The sequence below is a fragment of the Phallusia mammillata genome, chromosome 5 (genome assembly GCF_965637545.1).
Source record: "Phallusia mammillata chromosome 5, kaPhaMamm4.hap1.1, whole genome shotgun sequence".
Lineage (NCBI taxonomy): Eukaryota > Metazoa > Chordata > Ascidiacea > Phlebobranchia > Ascidiidae > Phallusia > Phallusia mammillata.
Window position 1 is genome coordinate 21,015,402 of NC_137256.1, and position 17,735 is coordinate 21,033,136.

The 17,735-nt window shown below is 36.8% G+C and overlaps 3 protein-coding genes across 3 annotated transcripts; all 3 read right to left on the reverse strand.

Annotated features, from left to right (window-relative positions):
• Window positions 1-418: 418 nt before the first annotated feature.
• LOC145229678 (ileal sodium/bile acid cotransporter-like) lies at window positions 419-2,585 on the reverse strand. Its single transcript, XM_080095013.1, has 7 exons — window positions 2,546-2,585; window positions 2,398-2,470; window positions 1,977-2,101; window positions 1,772-1,907; window positions 1,467-1,585; window positions 1,021-1,184; window positions 419-802 (listed from the first exon to the last, which is right to left on the reverse strand). The coding sequence occupies exons 1-7, from the start codon at window positions 2,583-2,585 to the stop codon at window positions 419-421; spliced, it is 1,041 nt and encodes a 346-aa protein (XP_079951139.1).
• A 2,503-nt stretch (window positions 2,586-5,088) lies between these two features.
• Window positions 5,089-9,731, reverse strand: LOC145229679 (ileal sodium/bile acid cotransporter-like). Its single transcript, XM_080095014.1, has 8 exons — window positions 9,665-9,731; window positions 9,534-9,603; window positions 8,594-8,718; window positions 8,078-8,213; window positions 7,589-7,707; window positions 6,576-6,670; window positions 5,964-6,062; window positions 5,089-5,613 (listed from the first exon to the last, which is right to left on the reverse strand). Exons 1-8 carry the CDS (start codon window positions 9,729-9,731, stop codon window positions 5,089-5,091), a joined length of 1,236 nt encoding a protein of 411 aa, XP_079951140.1.
• Window positions 9,732-11,089: 1,358 nt separating this feature from the next.
• LOC145229200 (ileal sodium/bile acid cotransporter-like) lies at window positions 11,090-17,247 on the reverse strand. The gene is made up of 9 exons (XM_080094502.1): window positions 16,979-17,247; window positions 16,793-16,874; window positions 16,194-16,318; window positions 15,377-15,512; window positions 13,763-13,878; window positions 13,363-13,451; window positions 12,862-12,960; window positions 12,571-12,789; window positions 11,090-12,214 (listed from the first exon to the last, which is right to left on the reverse strand). The coding sequence occupies exons 1-9, from the start codon at window positions 17,133-17,135 to the stop codon at window positions 12,038-12,040; spliced, it is 1,200 nt and encodes a 399-aa protein (XP_079950628.1). The 5' UTR covers window positions 17,136-17,247; the 3' UTR covers window positions 11,090-12,037.
• Window positions 17,248-17,735: the final 488 nt, after the last annotated feature.

Consider the following 17,735-nt stretch of genomic DNA (forward strand, 5'->3'; position numbering starts at 1 on the left):
AGAAGCTGATGTAGGCCAACTATTTATGTGTGGAAAAACATTCTCATACAAGTAGGAATAATTAGGACTGGTTTCAAACCTACTCCCTGTACGGCCACCAATCCGGTTTTTGAGCTTGTGTCAATGTTGTTTTGCGCGCCGTGGTACATAGCCTATACCGTGTGCTAGTAACAAAATATTGGCGCACAACAACAAGATTTTCACTCTGCGCGGATTTCACACAGAGTGTCTATTTTCGATATTTTTTCTCGAATAATCTTTTATTTGATGTGTAGTCCAACACAAAAACTTATGTCATAATTTACAAATGTTTGCATTTAAAATGAGGCCACATGGTCTACCTTTATATGACGTTAAGTTTAAGTTGTCTTAATCTTTATACGATATGTAGCTGACGTTGTCAAATTGCTGATGTGCTTTATATTTTTGATCCTTTTCCATGTTGACTTCCACTTTGACTTTCATTTTTATCTACATTAGCCATACTTTCCGTATTTATGGTATATTCCGTTTCTTCCGCGGAAACCCAGCCCTTTTCTTTGGCAACTTTGTAAAAGAAACTGCCCAGTATAGCGTAACCGGCTGTTGCCGTGAAGTAAAGTGTAGGGAAAAGAACAATTCTTGACTCCAATTCAGGCCGATTGCCGAACGACAAATGAACAATTGAACTTGCCACCTTTGCATTTTGAAATGCACATTCCACTCCAACTGTTTTTCGACTTCTGCTGTTAAGTTTCAACCATGGTATCATAGTAGCCATGTAGGCAAGCAAATATACTATGATTGGCATCAGCAGTGCTATCTGTAATCAAATGACACAACATTAACAACTTAGCAAACAGAATGTCCAAGGTCGTTGACTGGCTAAACGTGATTTAAATTTGTCTAAAATCCACAGATTTTCCCAGGGCCAGTAGACTATTTAAAAAAGCCGAATTATGAAGGTTTTAGCTTTTGCTTCAGAAGTCAGTGCCAACAAAACTGCACTTTAATACACTTGGATTTATAAAGCAGCCATACCACGACTTGTTGCCAGAGCACGGTCCAAAGATGACCTCTGTCAACTCCATAGTAAATGACCCAAACCGTTATTCCAACCGAAGCAATAGCAATGCAAATCTGTGATAAACATTTGTTACGATTCAAAATGTTTTTTTCCACACACACTTGATTTTTTTGCTTTACTGTTAACACCAAATTTCAAATAGTAGCCTATGCAATTGAAACTTTACAAACAGTGTGAATTCCGAACATTTTTTTGGAATTTTTCCAGAGCAATCTACTTCGAATTATTCCCAAGTGCCAGTGGTCCCAGCAGCAAAGCCAACGTAATTCCTTGTGTGAAAAATGAAAGCAATGTGATTAGTGATTAGAGTAAAACAACTGTCTTTAGTTTTAAACCGATTAATTGTATTTTCTTATTAAAACGCGGAAAAACTAACTGTATATGTACTGAGCTCACATACCTAGTTCCCCGAAATCAATTTGGAGATCGCTGTTGATATTTTCTGCTGTTTGAAATATCACCAACCACATGGGCATCGCTCCTAGTGCTAATATTGTTGACGTTGTAGTCATCGCCACACTGTAAACAACAATATGAAGTATTTGCAACACCTTTTTTTGGAATTTTTGTAAAATGTCCTTGGTAGTGATCGGCCTGATCATTGGGGTTTTAATTAAGCCGTTTAAATCTTCTAATTTTTAATAGTTTGTGTAAAGTTAGGCGTTTAATTAGATAGGATGTTGTTCAAGACAAATCTAGTCCTACCTGAGGTCCACGATTCCGCCTAATCCATAAACTACAATGTTACTTAGTGCACCGCCAGGGCATACTCCTTGAATCATAACTCCAAGCGATTCAACTTGCGGCATTTGGAATATTTTGGTCATCGCCCAAGCCACCACTGCGTAAAAATATGTTAATTGTTGATTGTTAAGTCCTACCTATTCCTAATTTATATAAGAAAACTTACAGGGTACCAGGAACAGTTGAAGAAAAACTCCAAACAAGTAGGCCTTCGGACGTTTGACGTAAAACCACAAGCTTTTGTAATGAATGCCTACTCCAATTGCGACCATTCCCAATCCAACAAGTGGGCTTTAGAAACAAAATGACAAAATCGTGCCAGTATAGTTTAGCCGTTAGTGATGTTTGCGAAGACTTAATGCCAGTGCAAAATTTAATCCCTCTAAATTTATTGCTTGTATATGCGACTTCGACGGCCAAGTGCCTAAGACGGCAAAATGACAGCTCGGTATATTAACACGTTTCCGAAGTAGACATGAGTTTGAAATAAGGGACTCTTAATATAAAATTGTTCATGCTAACTGAGACAATACAAAACAAATAATTGGGTTTAACATATAAGGAAACAATATTTGACCAAGACTTACGTGGTTACAAGTGTACCTAACGAAATTCCGCTTGCTCCGTCTGTTGCATTGGTGCAATTAGGCATTTCCAGTCCTGGAAGTTATGATATTTTAAAATATGCAAACATTTTTAATCCAAGGTAAAAAAAATGCATATATTTCTGCATACCTTCCTCGCAACCAGAGAGTTCGGTCAAGCGCAAATCCATCCTATTTTAGTATATACCTCGTATGTGGGCCTATTACCAAACAAAAATGGCTAAAATGAAAGGAATAAAACATGTAAATTTGCAAACTTTCATTTGATATTTTGCATATTTTTGTTTTTGGGAAATAAAGTAGGCGTAACACCTCAATTGCTTGTGATCACACATTTATTTGAGAAATGCAATTGTAATTACTTTATCGCTTTAAATCAGTTTTACTATTCCACCGTTTTTCTTGTAAGCAATCTTCTATCTGCGTCTTTACCAAAACTTCGTTGTGAGTGTTGAAATACTTTTCAAAGGAGGCCTATATGTGCGGTTAGAAGCTTTGTGATCTTTACTGCGAAACTTGTAAACTCCCCTCTGAATAATAGACGTTTTCATTTCTGATGCATTCTCGTCAAATTTATTCACCAATGAAGCACCCGATTTTACATGGAGGCTAACCGACTTTATTTGTTCAAAAGTTTTGCAACTCGATTCTTGGCATTGCATTTTAAAACTATTCAAGTCTGTTATACTGTTCTAAAAATATTTTTTAAATGTGTTATGTAGCCTAACCACAAGCGTTCTTAGGATTTGTAACGTGGTTGACTTATTAAAGAATAGGAAAGAATTTGTAGTTGTAGTTTTTAATTAAATTGAATAGAACGAAAGTTTTGCCATCAATGAAACGGAAATGATGATTTGTCTCGTTTTTTTTTCTTCCTGTGCGCTTTGTAGTAGTTACCTAATTATACATTATGTATGCCTTCGTGTGTACCATAAATAAAAGTTTTCGATATTAGTGATGGATTAAATTAATTTCCTTTTCAAACCCCGTGACTTTGTCAGTCGTAGTTTGTACCCAAACAGCCGTATCATGCGTTGAGACATTGCGCCCAATCCTTGAAAAAGGAGTTATGCAATGCTGAAGCTGCTGAACTAGGCTACATGAACCACTGTAAAACGACATGGTAAATTCGAAAACTCCTCATTTTCACAAAGGCATTGTGTTTTAACGCAGCTTCCTGAAAATACAGCGAGACAGAAGCAGGTTTTTTTAAGGTTTGGTTTGGGTGACCGCTAAGTAGTTTTAAGAGACCGCAAGTGTTTCATTTACATACCAAAAAATCCAAAATTTTCCAAATTGGTCCAAAGTCCAAATTTTGGGAAACCGCTGGAGAAATTTGGGGGACCGTTTCGGTCCCCCAAAACACCTTAAAAAAACACTGGACAGAAGTATAAACCTTGTACGTAACAACAACTTTATGACCAAGTAACACAATCGAAATTTCCACTTAAACTTAAGTATACCGACGCGTCCCGTTTCATGTGGATATAAACTGTTAACGGTAGTGTTAAACCGTTTCTGTTATTTTGTATTTAACGATGCGTTGTTCCACCTGAGGTTGGTAGTTGGTTGTTCAAAATAAAAAACAATCTGTAGTTGAATTGGTACGCAACAAATTTAAGAGATCTGCAATTTGTAGTGTCAGTTAACCTTTTCGAAGCAAAAGACTTAGGTGTGTTTGCAAATATTCGATTAATCCAGAAAATGTACGTAATGGGTTAGTTGTATAACAAAAATGGCGAGAGTAAAAATACTTGGTTAATAGCATCGTGGGCTAAACAAGTATGGCGAATCTGTGTTTTACGGTAAACTATAGTTGTGATATCAAACATCCAAGCCATTTATTTATTATCAATGCTGTAAATTAGCTTTTCATTGATGATTTTGTTTTCTTTGTTGGTTCTATACGTATAACAAAGTTGTTGAAACATTGATTTTTATTGATTTAAATCAGGCTGGCGACTTTATATCTATTATTTTTATTATATTTTTCTTAAAACCAAAGTTTGTGCCACTTACTCTCGAATGGCGGTCCTCTTGCATCTTTATCATGACGTTCGTCGACTGTAAATGTTTAAATGTGAGTGCTGCCCTTTTAAAGGTATGAGTTGTTAAATCGGTTCTTACGGTGCTTTGTTGCATCGTTTGGGGAGTAGGCTACTTCACGTGTGTTGATTCAGCGCAATTGTAAAAATTGTTCCGTGACAAACTGCTTTTGCGATGTGTATTTATTTTTGCACGTTGTGATTAATGGAAATTGTATAATTAGACAAGCATTTGGCAAAATGGTCTGCTTAACATATGCAGAATCGTAAAAACTAATTCGGATAATGTTTAGACCAAATCCCCTTATAAAATGATTTATTGAAACTTTTTAGGACAAGAGCCGTTTCTAAGCTTGTTTAAAACAATAGTATCATAAATATTTTGGATTAGCAAGGCTTCCGAAGCAACTGCCTAAAATGCACACTATTCAAACTTTGAGAATGAAAAAAGGCAACATTGTGGGTATATCAGTTGAAAATGCACAAAAATGTTCACCAAGGGTTTAAGACCAAATAGCAAATAATCGCAAGGTCAATCAATAGTCTTAAGTGTATGTCAACAATAGTAGATACATTTACAATATTTTAATATGTGTTGTGTAAAAAATTTGTAAACAATTACTGTTATTTACATCACCACAGATGGCAAGTAGTTTTCGCTTGGAACGTAGCTCTCGTTATCATAGACACCATTCTCGTTGATGTTTCTAAACTCTGCATTCGACGTATTCTTTACCACACTTTCCGCGTCTTCCTCATTTTCACTCACTTTTTCCACACTTTTCCCGTCTTTTTCATTTTCACCCATCTTTTCCATGCGTTCCGCGTTTCCACCCAAATTTTCCACACGATCCACATCTTCATCGTCCGCGGCAATCCAGCCTTTCTTCAGCCCCAGTTTAAACACCAAAGCTCCCACGGCCGAATACCCGATAGTTATTACATAGTAAATTGCGGGAAAGAGAATTACCCGTGCAAAAACAGCCGGCTGATTGGCGAACGACAGGTTGATAATGGAAGTAGCCACTTGGGAATTTTGTAGAGCGCATTCCACCGATACCGTTCTCTTGCATCTTCTGTTAAGTCCCAGAAACGGGATCAGAGTTATGCCGTACGCCAGCAGGAACACCACGATCGGCATTAAAAATGCGACCTGTAACACGAATAGTGATTCATTAGGTATGATTTATCCCTAGTCGGTATAGTTTGCTACAATTGGTTTCAAATTATTTGAGTCCACAATATTTCGTTTGTAACAGCACAACTGCAATATCTAGTATTTTCTGGGCGAAAATAGCCGTTAACGCACTATCAGGGCAGAGAACAGGAACACTCATTGAAAAAAGTTGCCATTGTCCGTATTTTTTTCAAAAATAAAATTGGTAACTCATATACCTTGGTTATATTCTGTAACAACGGCAATTCAAGATAAACGGACCAACTTGTACATATGCATATCTTTGGTTTATTTTCCAGTAACCTAGCGACCGAACACATGCTTACCACTGCTTGCTGCCATATGATCCGCAATAGGCTTCCGACAGTGATTCCGGAATATATGACCCAGGCCAAGATACCCAGTGAAGCAAGTACGAGTGCAATCTGTGGATGTCACATTTCCCAGTTAAACCCGGTATGTATGCCCTTTTTTTATCGACCGACATTTCGTGCAGTGGCTTTTCACCTATTTTCAAACCCTACTGTTTTAATGCGTTAAGTTTGGAAGAACTGCTTTTCTTCTTATCAGATCGGACGAATTTAAAGACTATTTAAAACAATCAAACTTGATTTGAAATATTTTTGCGAAACTTGTTTTCAGTCAAAATGTTTGTGCAATTAACGCAGTTAAAGGTTTATATTGTATTTGCTAAGTAACTTTTATTCGAGCTGTTGGTGAGATACAACGGCGGCAGCATATGTGGTTTCACGACCTTAACAGGTTTGCTTTGCCAATTTACATTTAAGTGACCTTTTTCGCTTGGTAAAAGAAGACAAAGCGACACAATAGCACTATAAATATCACTAAGTCGGACTATTTGGGGTTACTATTGGTTTTTAGACAGTGCCATTAAAAAAATAAATTTAATATTATTTACTGCACTAAAAAACTCAAACCTTTGACGCGATTTTTAATTCCCTTCTTCCTTGAAACTTGGCATTGAGCAAAATTCCAACCGCTAGAGGTCCCACCAGAGAAGCAAGAGTAATTCCTGTAAAAAGGGTTCTGCTATTGGTTTTATGCGGGTTAGGGGCCCAGCAGTGGTGGGATTTAAATTTTTTGTCAGCCGGTTCTATCACAAAGTCATATTTATCAGCCGGTTCTGTTACAAAAAGTTTGACAGTACCCAGTTAAAGCTAACCGGTTGGCTGAGCCCATAAAATTTCGTGAGACGGTTCTATAGAACCGGTTCGAATCGGCTGAATCCCACCACTGGGTCCAGACTTTCACGACCAATGAAATACATTAAAAACTCTTACCAACCATGATTTTAAAATCGAGTGTTTTAACCAGGGTAAAAGTCGTGATAATCGGATTTTACAGCTGAGTGTTAATAGACGGAGTTGCAATAGTAATTGAAGTGATTTTATTTAACTACAAAAAGACATGTGAAAAAGATAAAAAAATAACACTTATTAACTGATTTGAATTTCGAAAAACTGCCTTATCAGTGTTAAAAGACCTTTAAACTGTTGAAAAACTGAGTAACATGTTCCATGAAACCATAGTTTTGATCAAAACGTTTTGTTCACTTAGGATTGTGTAACACGGCATTCGGAGAGTGTAGTTTTCCGGTAGTCTATTTTAGACCGAGCTTTACTAGTGTTCCTGGCAGTTGTTAAAAAGCGTACGTTTTGCAAAATCACCCGAGCCAGGTCATTGACATCTATTTGTAACGATTTACAGGAAAATGGTCAAATTTTATATCGCTATTGTATTTTCCGAATGCTATTTTGTGCGCCATATTACAGCAGAAGTGGGCAATTTTATTTAACAAGCGAAGGAATAAAAACTGTTTCCATTGTTGTGGAACAAATTAAATACCCTTGAAATATTTTCCCTGACCTTGTAACCCAGGTAGCCTACACTGGAATTGAAAAAGTCATAACATCCAAAACTCTATACTTGCCAAGTTGTTCAAATGGAATTTCTAGATCGCTGTCGAGATTTTCAGCAGTTTGAAATATTATCAACCACATGGGCATTGACCCAAGCGCCAGTATTGTTGATGTTGTGGTCATTGCCACACTGTAAAACACAATGGGTTAGTTGCAATGGCGTAGGGCAGGGGTCTCCAAACAACAAGTGTTAATTGTGCGCAAACAATTGCCTTATTTGTTAGTTGTGACGTAATATATAAGCATTGCTTCTAAGATTAGACGAACTACACAATTTAACAGACGCATCACCAGATTTTAAATAGGATTGTAGAAAGACCATATTTTTGCGCCCCTGTAAAAATCGTCTCGCGGGCTAAGTTTGGAAAGGCAACGCTAGTGCATGTAAACTATGCGGCCCTCAGTGAAGTTTACATGTTATTTTAAGTATTTGGAGGTTAAGCTTTGCCCAATGCAACATAATTTGTGGAATAGATGCAAAGCAGTACTAATAGTTTTACCTTAAATCTACAACCCCATCGACCCAATACACCACGATGTTGCTGACTGATCCGCCTGGGCTGCTTCCTTGTATCATGACGCCCAGTGTTTCGGCTTGTGGCATTTGAAAAGCTTTTGCCATTGCCCACGCTATTACTACAAAAAACATACTTTGACGTGTGTGCAAAATGTCCATATTTTCACATGATTTTTTATAGATGGCTCAAAATAACTAACTTGTTTCCTCATGTGACAAATGAAAGTCAACAAACAGTAACTTTTACCATTCTAATATTTGCATAACACCACAGCACTTCTTAATCACAGTAATACAATCATAAACATTAAAAAATCAATGTTTTTAGCATGACGTTGCAGCACGATGACGCCATCAGTCAAAATAATGGTTATCATATCATTACGTCATCGGCGTGATCCCCGGCATGTAACACTGTTATATCTCTGCTATATAAATAGCACAACTTTTTCTTCAAACGTTACCATCAAATATTTGTGAGAAAATATGAAAGGCTTACGCGGCACCAAAAAGAGTTGTAGAAATACGCCAAACAGGTACGCTTTTGGTCTTTTGATGTAGTACCACAGGTCTTTGTAATTGACCCCCATTCCAATACCAATCATCCCAACGCCGACAACTGTCCTAGAGGTTAAAAGCTACTATATTAACAAGAGTGAATTAGTAGGATGGCATTACAATGTCAATCTATTTTTTAGCATAACGCAAGTCCACAACATGATGTTGCATAAGGTGGTGAAGCTTTTGTGCAGCTGTGTTTTTTTGTGACCCACCCTTGACAAAGCGAACAGCATTATTACGCTTTAGTATTTATTTTTAATACCGGTAATTACACGCTATAATGTTATACACAGGTGTAAAGGTAGTAAAATTAAGTTTTATTTCGTTGAAAACTTCTGCTAAAGTTTGTCATTACACGCTGTGACGCTCCACACACGTCGACAAAATAAACCAATGAGCTTTCACATTTTTCCTGCTACACCAGTGTTTCTGAACCAGTGGGCCATGACCCACTGGTGAGCAAATAGGCCACAGAGCGACGAAAATGTTGAAATTTTATTTCTTTGAATTTATAATAAAACTGGTTACTTGTGTTCCGCAGCAAGTTTCGCACTAATGTATACATTGCAGTAAATATCTTTACCAAAAACCATGAATGCTCTCCACAACAAGCATAAACAAAATGAGAGCATTTTGTCTTGTTAATGAGCCAGTGGGCCATGGGATTCTTACAAAATGTTTTCTGGGCCACATTAGAAAAGCGTTAAGAAACACTCTATACTTCACCTTTAAATATGCACCAATAATACGCGTCTTTCCAGTTATTTTGTGGAACCGTGAAATGTTAAAACAAACATTTTTGTGTGTGGAGATTTTTTAAAGTTTTTCAACCAGTAGATGGCTACAAAAGGTTATGAACTACTGTATTAGATACCTACGTTGTAACTATTACACCAGTGTTGCCGAAACCAATCCGTTGTCCTCCCGTAATATTTCCGCAGGACAAACCTAAAACAAAGAAGCCCAATAGTTAGAAAACATCATCTTAAGGCCGAAAGCTTTTCCGTACCTGTCCCATTTTCACAACCACCTGCTGTTGTTAAGTCTGTTGTAAAACTTGGTGTTGTTAAATCCATTGTAGCTTGCAAATTATAACAATGTAAATCAGTTACAAAAATCCCAACACACCTGCAAATGTATGGTTGAAAACACTTTTGTGACCATTTTGTAAATTGATTAATTTTTTTCAGTATTGTTGTGTTGATTCGAGTGTTATTATGGTTTTAACTATGCGACTTGAAGAGCGCTGTATACGTTCCACTATTACCCGTTTCATTTCTTATAACCTCTAGAAAGCCCTGTGCGTGTTTAACACTGAACACTATTTGCCGCTCAACGAAAATTCGACTGAAGTGACCATGCAGGCACATAAACAAATGTTGCGTTAACTGTTGAAATTTTTTCATATAACTGTTAAAAACAACTTTAACAAGTTACACAGAATATTGTTTTCATATATATCCAGTGGCGGGATTTACATTTTTTGTCACCCGGTCCTGCCACAAAAGTCATATGTTTCAGCCGGTTTTGGTATAAAAAGTCATATGACAGTAATAACTGGTTCGCTGATCTCAAAAAATTTAGTGAGACATTGCCATAGAACCGGTGCGAATCGGCTGAATCCCACCACTGTATATATCCACATCTTAATAAATACAATTACGAAAGTAAAAAGCATCCGAAACAACGTTTCTGTCATGGACCTGACTTTTACCTGTAGTAAAAAAATCCAAAACTTACCTAACTGTTTAGCGACTTGTATTGTTGGGTGAACTAAGAATGAATTTGGCTGAAGTAAGATTTAGTTTCACGAGGTTCCCGTATCTAGATATTGTCGCAATAGTAGCGAATTTAAAACTCTGTTTTATACATTTGAAGAGATCTAATATTTACACTTCAGTGTGTACTTAGTTTTTTCATAGTGTTGCAATTTAATGACCACGATCCTTTTTTACAGTCTAACCGAAATTGTACCTGAACAAAAACGCTACAAAATTTGACCCCTGCCGTAGACTTTTCTCGGAAATTTTAATATTCTTCTGTCCATTTTGTTTTTAATGTTTCCCAGCAAGGCAGTTCATTGAACTTTATGATGCAAGAATTAAACATTTGTCGCTCAGACTAAGTGATTAAGTTTTTGTCATATGCATTGATTTTTTTACTACTTTTCGTACCTATAGGAGTTCCAACAGCTGTATATGGACCAATCGCCTTAGTTAGCTGTAAGTATGAAATACCAAACAATGGCCGTTACTGTGCATAAAATATACCCTTCTTTAAATTATTAAAGACTTCATTTCGAAAACAAAGTGCATTCTTGCAACAAAATTGTTATTTTTGAATCCCTTCTGTAGTAAATATGCCTCGAAGTTGGCCTGGCGATGGTTACTGATCTAATACCTTGCAATTTTTAAGACAGCATCTATATTCGTAGAAGCAAATAACACAAACTTTTATTTTCAACGAACAAATGTTAAAACAACCTAAAAAGTCAGCATGTGAAGAAATCAGTAAAATTAATTGAACTATCAGTTAGTGTATGATTTTTGCAAGGCAAATGTAGACGTGATTAACTTTATTATAAAGCACCATTATAATATGTGAAAACTAAATAAACAAGGTTACAATTTATTGTAATCATAAAAAAACCTAATATGAAAGCATGGAAACCATCGCAAGATGAACGCTATAGACAGTGCATTGTTTCCACCCAAAAGGTCTCATCATACAAAAACTGATGCAGCAAAATGGGCGTAAAACAACAAATCAGAGTGCATGATTCTTTGTACAGCGAACTTTTGCTATAACAGGCAAAAAATTTCAAAAAAAGTAGACACCGGTGCTTGTTACATGTGGTTGTTTTGGCAACGCATTGTAATTGTCTGTACAGACTGAATTCCTTCATTGTAAGAAATCATTTTCTTGTTTGAAGTATTCAACAACACATATTTTGATTTACAAAAGCTGCACTTAACAATAATGCTCATAATATTTCAATACTCATATTAGTAACTTAGTAGCTAAGTTTGCGTTTAAAAATTGTCATTTTTAAAATTAGCGGGGTGATAAGCTTTGATAGTCGTTTTTTTTTTCATTATCAACCAAATGTTGTGCAGAATAGGCAAAACAATGCAGTAATGGGAAAGGACACTTCACGTCTTAACTTAGGACATTGCGGAAATACAAGTTTGTCACCGATGACCACTCGGCCTTTATCCTCAAGTTGAAAAGGTAAGAAAGTGCAAAAAATGTTTGGATACAAACTAAGAGTGTAAAATATATGGCCAATAATTCCGAGTCACAGAATTGCTTGCGTGACTTTGCTTCAACAAAGAAAAGTTTTATGAAAGCCTTGGTTTCCAAAAAAATGTATCTTTATCTTTTACAATGGAAGTTCCTTCTTCATCGCTTCAGCATCGTTTGTGTAGGTCGGATTGTCCGTGCCCTTCTTGACGCGGTCATCCAGTTCTGGTGCGTTTACCTCGTCCTCATCCGGTTTAATCCAACCTTTCTTTTTGCCGACAATGAAAAGCAAAGTGAAAAATGCCGCATACGACACCTGTAAAAAATAGTACTTGCTTACTTTGTACTTTTTTGACATTTGGGGATGTAAATTTTTATCTATTATCTATTTAACCAAACACAATACCCATTACCCCGCTGATCTTGGTTTGACCGAGAATACTCAGGGTATTGTTACGTCACACGTATACGACGTAACGGTTATTTCCGGATCTTGACTTTTTGGCAATGCACTTTTGTCTATTTTTATTAAAGAGCAATGCTCGGTCGATGGGCCTTTTTCGACTCGGCTCCCCACAAACGGTTTACAAACATGATAAGTTATAAAGCCAATTTTAGACCGTTAAACCGTATTTACATTCGGTGTCTTAGGCGTTTGCGTGTTAAGCTTACCTGAAAGATATAATAAAGAAGAGGAAAGAGAAGAATCTGTAGTTGAAGTAACGGATTTTGTGTGAAGGTCAGTTGAATAACGGCAGCCGCCACTTGAACGTTTTGCAGGGCGATCTCTAGCGATATCGTGCGGCGAGCTTTACCTCCTAGTTTCACACATGGCACAAGCACGGCTAAGTAACCAACGATGAATGTGACGAGTGGCATGATGCAGGCGACCTGGAAAATATGAAATGTAAGTTGCTGCAGGTATACGAACCATGTCGCAGCCTACGGAAAATTAAAACCCACCACGACTTGTTTCCATGTCACGATGAACGCTTGACGACGTAATACTGACGTTACAATAAGGATCACGAGAATTGCCAGTGAAGCTGATATAATTAAAACCTGGAATGGAAATGTGTTACTTCAACTTAAGTAAAACTAGAAATGTTTTCCTATGCAATGTTGGTTCTATTTTTTATTAGAGTTGTAAGCGGCCTGTAGACTATATAGGCCCGAACTTACAAAAATTGATAGATAAGGTATTTTATATGCAGTCCAAATAAATTAGTTAGTAATTAATTTCCTCGAATGTGACAGAGCATGATTTCAGGATAGAAGTTTGATCACTCTGACCTCAGTGACCCTACTCTAGTTTTTACACTTTAAAATGAGAAAATACAGTTTCACAAATGTTGGATCTACTGTATGTGGGCTACTTCGATCAATTTATCTATACGAGCGATTTCGCAAATGTAAACTTTAACGGTTTCTTACCTACCAGTTGCAAAAACGAACTATACTTACTCTTGAGATTAGTGCTGCTTTCTTGGGAAACTTCCAGTTGAGAATCACACCGAAACATAGGGGAACCACCAAACATGCCAGGGTAATTCCTGAAATGGATGTTGGATGTAAATTTCTCTTCACTAGTGTTAGCTATGTTTGTGATTTGCTTTTTTGGTGAAGCAAGTTTGAAACTGTTTACCAAACCCGTCTTGACAAATTTATAGTTTAACGCTTTATTAAACTTTATTAACAAATGTTAGACTTAAATGTGGTTAATAAACTTTTTGCGCTTTACACCTCATTCTTACCCTACTTCCATTCAAAAGTAAATACAAAATGGCATTTTTTTCAACAACACATAACAAAGGTGATCAACTTTTTGGTTTAATTATTTTGGTTCTCATAAGCATCATTTTACCTATCTCTTGGAATGGAATCACAAATGAAGTTATATTTTCCGCCGATTGAAAAATGAACAACCAAAGAGGAAGGGTACCCAATGCAAGGAGCGTTGATGTCGCTGTCATTACAACACTGAAAAAGAAAAATGAATATTTTCAAAAACGTGGTAAATTAGGCTGCATCACAATTAAAATTGAGTGACTAATACAAGCAAGTTTTAATCAATTAACGTGGGCTAAAAAAAGTATTCATTTGAAAAACAAAGAAGGCCTAAATCAATTTAACTTTAAAAGAATACATTGTTTATTAATAAATATTGTTTAAGGTGTAGGAACCCATAAGTTGCTGGGGCAAAATACCAACTTCCATAATTTTGATTTAAATTTAGAAAACATACACTGTGCATTTACAAGTTTGTTCCAAGTGATGTTACTATTTAGGTACGTGCACTGGCGTAGAGTGCGGGGGTGCCGCACACCCCCGGCCTTAACCTTTGTATAACGTCAAAATCGCATCTTTGTTTAAGTTACGTCGGTTGAATTGCTTTACTTTTACTTCCCGCCGTAACACGTTACTTTAAACTTAATCGTTGTTAAAATATCTGATTCGGCAAATCGTCCTCTCGTTACATCAGACGTTATTAGACGCACAGCAAACGTTCCAATCGAACACAAAGAAATTGCGCCAAGTGTCTATTTGCAAATTAATGTGATAGAAACTACATGCTAAAGCACGTAAAAGATGTCGTTATTTGGTCTCATACGGGTACAGATACTGTACATGTAATGGCATCATTTTTGGAAGATCAAACGGCGCACCCCCGGTATTTTTTAAAACTCTACGCCTATGGGTACGTGTTTTGCGTGATATATGGTTTAACAAATCCTGTTGGTATTTGGATGACCCAATGATTCATTTCAGCTGTAGTTCATGATCGAACGTTGTGGTAATAAGTTATGCATCAACACTGGGTTCAATGCACTGCAGGTTGGTAAAACTTCGTCGCAACCAGTTAGTCGTGCATGACAAACCCTCGTTCCGTGACGTTGTTAAGCTCAATGAACCTACGGCCAAAAGCCGTTGCCAACCCCCCCGAAAACCACTTGTTTCTGTGGAAGGTGTCTCACAAAATCAAAGATGCTATGCTGCAGTTTTTTCAGATAGCACTTCTTTCGAAGTGCTTTGGTTTTTCGGTAAACTTTAGGATTAGGTTGCTACATTGTCAATGTTGGTTTAATATGTTGAAATAAGATCAACGTTTTTTGTGATTGATATGATAGGAGACAAGCCATTATCTGCCTTGGCTTTTAAATTGGAAAACCAAATGCGTTTGAAAGTGTAGGTTTAAAGGGTCTGTCTATTGGAATACTATCAATAGCCAACCACAGTAATAGTGCACATAAAACCTTGAACACTCGTCGTCACGTAAGCTTGCCCATGTGTAACCCCCGGGTCTGTCTAGCCTGTAGCCTTTAAATTGGTTGGACCATATCGTCGCACCATTTCCGTTTAATTTCCTGATGTTAATTTTTAAAATAGCTAAATTCGGGCCCGAGGCTTAGTAGATAGAGAACACCGTGCTTGGGTTCACAAGAGTTCGCAATTTTGAACTTTAAAAACTTAAGGTTACCTGAGGTCAACGATTCCATCCATCCAATACACCACTATGTTGCTTGTCGTTCCGCCAGGACAACTTCCCTGAATCATGACCCCCAATGCCTGGGCTTGTGGCATCCTAAACATCTTCGCCATTGCCCAACCAATAACTGTAAAAACATATTAACTTATTAGTAGGTTTCTAGGAATTTGTATTGCTTAAACAAATAATTATAATCACAATGTTTATAGATTTCGACAAGGTAACACATTAAGAATATTTTGGGAGCGGATTTTACTTCGCTGTTCACCTCTCTGCAAACCTTTCGAATTTAGATTCACATTATTGTGGATATATTGTTCAACAATTGTTTACATCTGGATTTTGACTTTTACTGCACATATAAAAAATGTGCCTTGACACAGAAGATTATGTGATAAAATCACGCCATATTCCATGACTAAACCTATATTACTTGTGATAAACGTGTTTTGTGGCAAACAAATATTCAATTAGGCAGATTTTGGTAACCACTGTGCCTGATTAACCGGTATTACGTAAGACAATCCCAATTGCGCAGCAAAATACTTGTTTTAGCGGTTTTTAGGCTAACTCTCAAGACATGTTTAAGAGCTTGATGTAGCGGATTAAGTGACTTTGATCCTATTTATTGGCAAAACTATAGCGTCGCCAATCACAAAAGTTGCAAATTAATGACCCAATTTGGTGTTAGTGTAAATTTATTAAAACATTAAGTAATCAACCTTATGAATTCAAGACATATATATTTGACATCATCCGGATCAAATATTACCATTTAGTGTTTGTTTTTTTATTAACAAGAACTTACGTGGCACCAACAAGAGTTGCAAAAGCACGCCTGTTAAAAAAGCTTTGGGTCGTTTCAGATAATACCAAAGAGTTTTGTAATGGACAGTGCATCCGATTCCGATCATCCCAATACCAACAACAATCCTGGAAAAAAAGAATTAAACAGAACAAAAATTAACAATCATTTTAAAGGTAACGGCTGTACTAAGTATCTTAGCCTACATCTTTTTTAAAAATTTGGGAGTCGTTGAAAACTTGGATTAGATGAAAAAAGAAAGCGCACAAATAACCTATTCTTTTAAAAGCAACAGCTTAACTATATTTTTCTAAAAAAAAATGGTTTTTAGTAAACCCTATTTTTTAATATGCTGTGCTAATACACAAATTTGTTTCGAAAACAAATTAAGCTTGGAACATTGTATGCTATTTTGTCCAAAATTGCACATCCTTTTGTTCAAATATCATGCTTTAACTACGCATGACAATTTTGTATCAATCGGATTACAATTTAACCATTATTATCCAGAAATTACAAATCTACGAGAGCTGGCCATTGACTTGACAGAACTGCTAACAAGAGAAAAAAACTGAATATAAATTTTGTAATATATTACTCACGTGGTGGTTATGTAGATAATGGTGGTCTGTGAAAGTCCTCCACCACCAGCACTGCCATTCATGTTACCCGGCGTTGTAGCGTCTGCAAAAACGAAAAATTGTTACCCATAGATTTAAATACGGTATATTATCTGTGAAAGTAAAAAGCTTTGGAAGTCAAAGTAAATCGTTTGTATTAAAACTTACTGCCGATAGCCATCGTTGACATCTCAATGCTTGTTGACATCTCCATGCTCGTTGACATCTCCATGCTTGTTGACATCTCCATGCTTGTTGACATCTCCATGCTTGTTGACATGTCCATGCTTGTTGCCATCGTTGACATCTCCATGCTTGTTGCCATCGTCGATATATTTAAGGGTTGTTTCACAAATACAATGAGAAAATTATACAATCACCTAATGCCTAGAAAAATAACCTATACGTTTGTCAAGGGTCCTGTCCGTGGTTCCGGCAGACGTAAAATGGTGAAGGGCCCTGATATTTCCCCAGCCAAGAAATGCTTTGGGGGCAACTTTAAACAGTTTGTTGTTGTTCGTAACATAAAGGGCCTTCTATTAACGATTTTATGTCTGCTATCATTTGCTGAAAAAAGCTTGTTACTTTTAACGATAATGCAAGCCAATATATCATGGGCATTCATTGCTCCTTCGTACCAACGCATTCATAGACATCTGTTATTACCCCACAAGACGTGTTGTTATAGCGAGTTCATGTACTGAAACAATTCGCTCTTGACTTACAAGCTGAATATCACCTCGTTCCGGAACACAGCTTTGTAAGAACAGCGTTTTGCTGGAAATACAACGGGAGGTACTTGTTGCCTGCTGAAAAGGCGCAATCGTGAAATTAGGTACTTTAGTGTTAGAAAGACATGGGCACTATGCAAATAAAATTGGCACTAAAACAGCTGTAAAGCAATCGCACCATTCTACGTCTGTCT

Coding starts and splice junctions, on each gene's coding strand:
- LOC145229678 (XM_080095013.1), bottom strand. CDS start 2,585: ATGGATTTGCGCTTGACCGAACTCTCTGGTTGCGAGGAAG. Junction 1,586..1,771: donor GGCGGAATCGTGGACCTCAG/GTAGGACTAGAT, acceptor TGTTGTTTACAG/TGTGGCGATGACTACAACGT. Junction 1,185..1,466: donor AATTGATTTCGGGGAACTAG/GTATGTGAGCTC, acceptor TGGTGTTAACAG/TAAAGCAAAAAAATCAAGTG.
- LOC145229679 (XM_080095014.1), bottom strand. CDS start 9,731: ATGGATTTAACAACACCAAGTTTTACAACAGACTTAACAACAGCAGGT. Junction 6,671..7,588: donor AATTCCATTTGAACAACTTG/GCAAGTATAGAG, acceptor CCCTTTTTACAG/GAATTACTCTTGCTTCTCTG. Junction 6,063..6,575: donor AATTAAAAATCGCGTCAAAG/GTTTGAGTTTTT, acceptor TGACATCCACAG/ATTGCACTCGTACTTGCTTC.
- LOC145229200 (XM_080094502.1), bottom strand. CDS start 17,135: ATGGCAACAAGCATGGAGATGTCAACGATGGCAACAAGCATGGACATG. Junction 13,452..13,762: donor GATTCCATTCCAAGAGATAG/GTAAAATGATGC, acceptor CATCCATTTCAG/GAATTACCCTGGCATGTTTG. Junction 12,961..13,362: donor AAGCAGCACTAATCTCAAGA/GTAAGTATAGTT, acceptor TTTCCATTCCAG/GTTTTAATTATATCAGCTTC.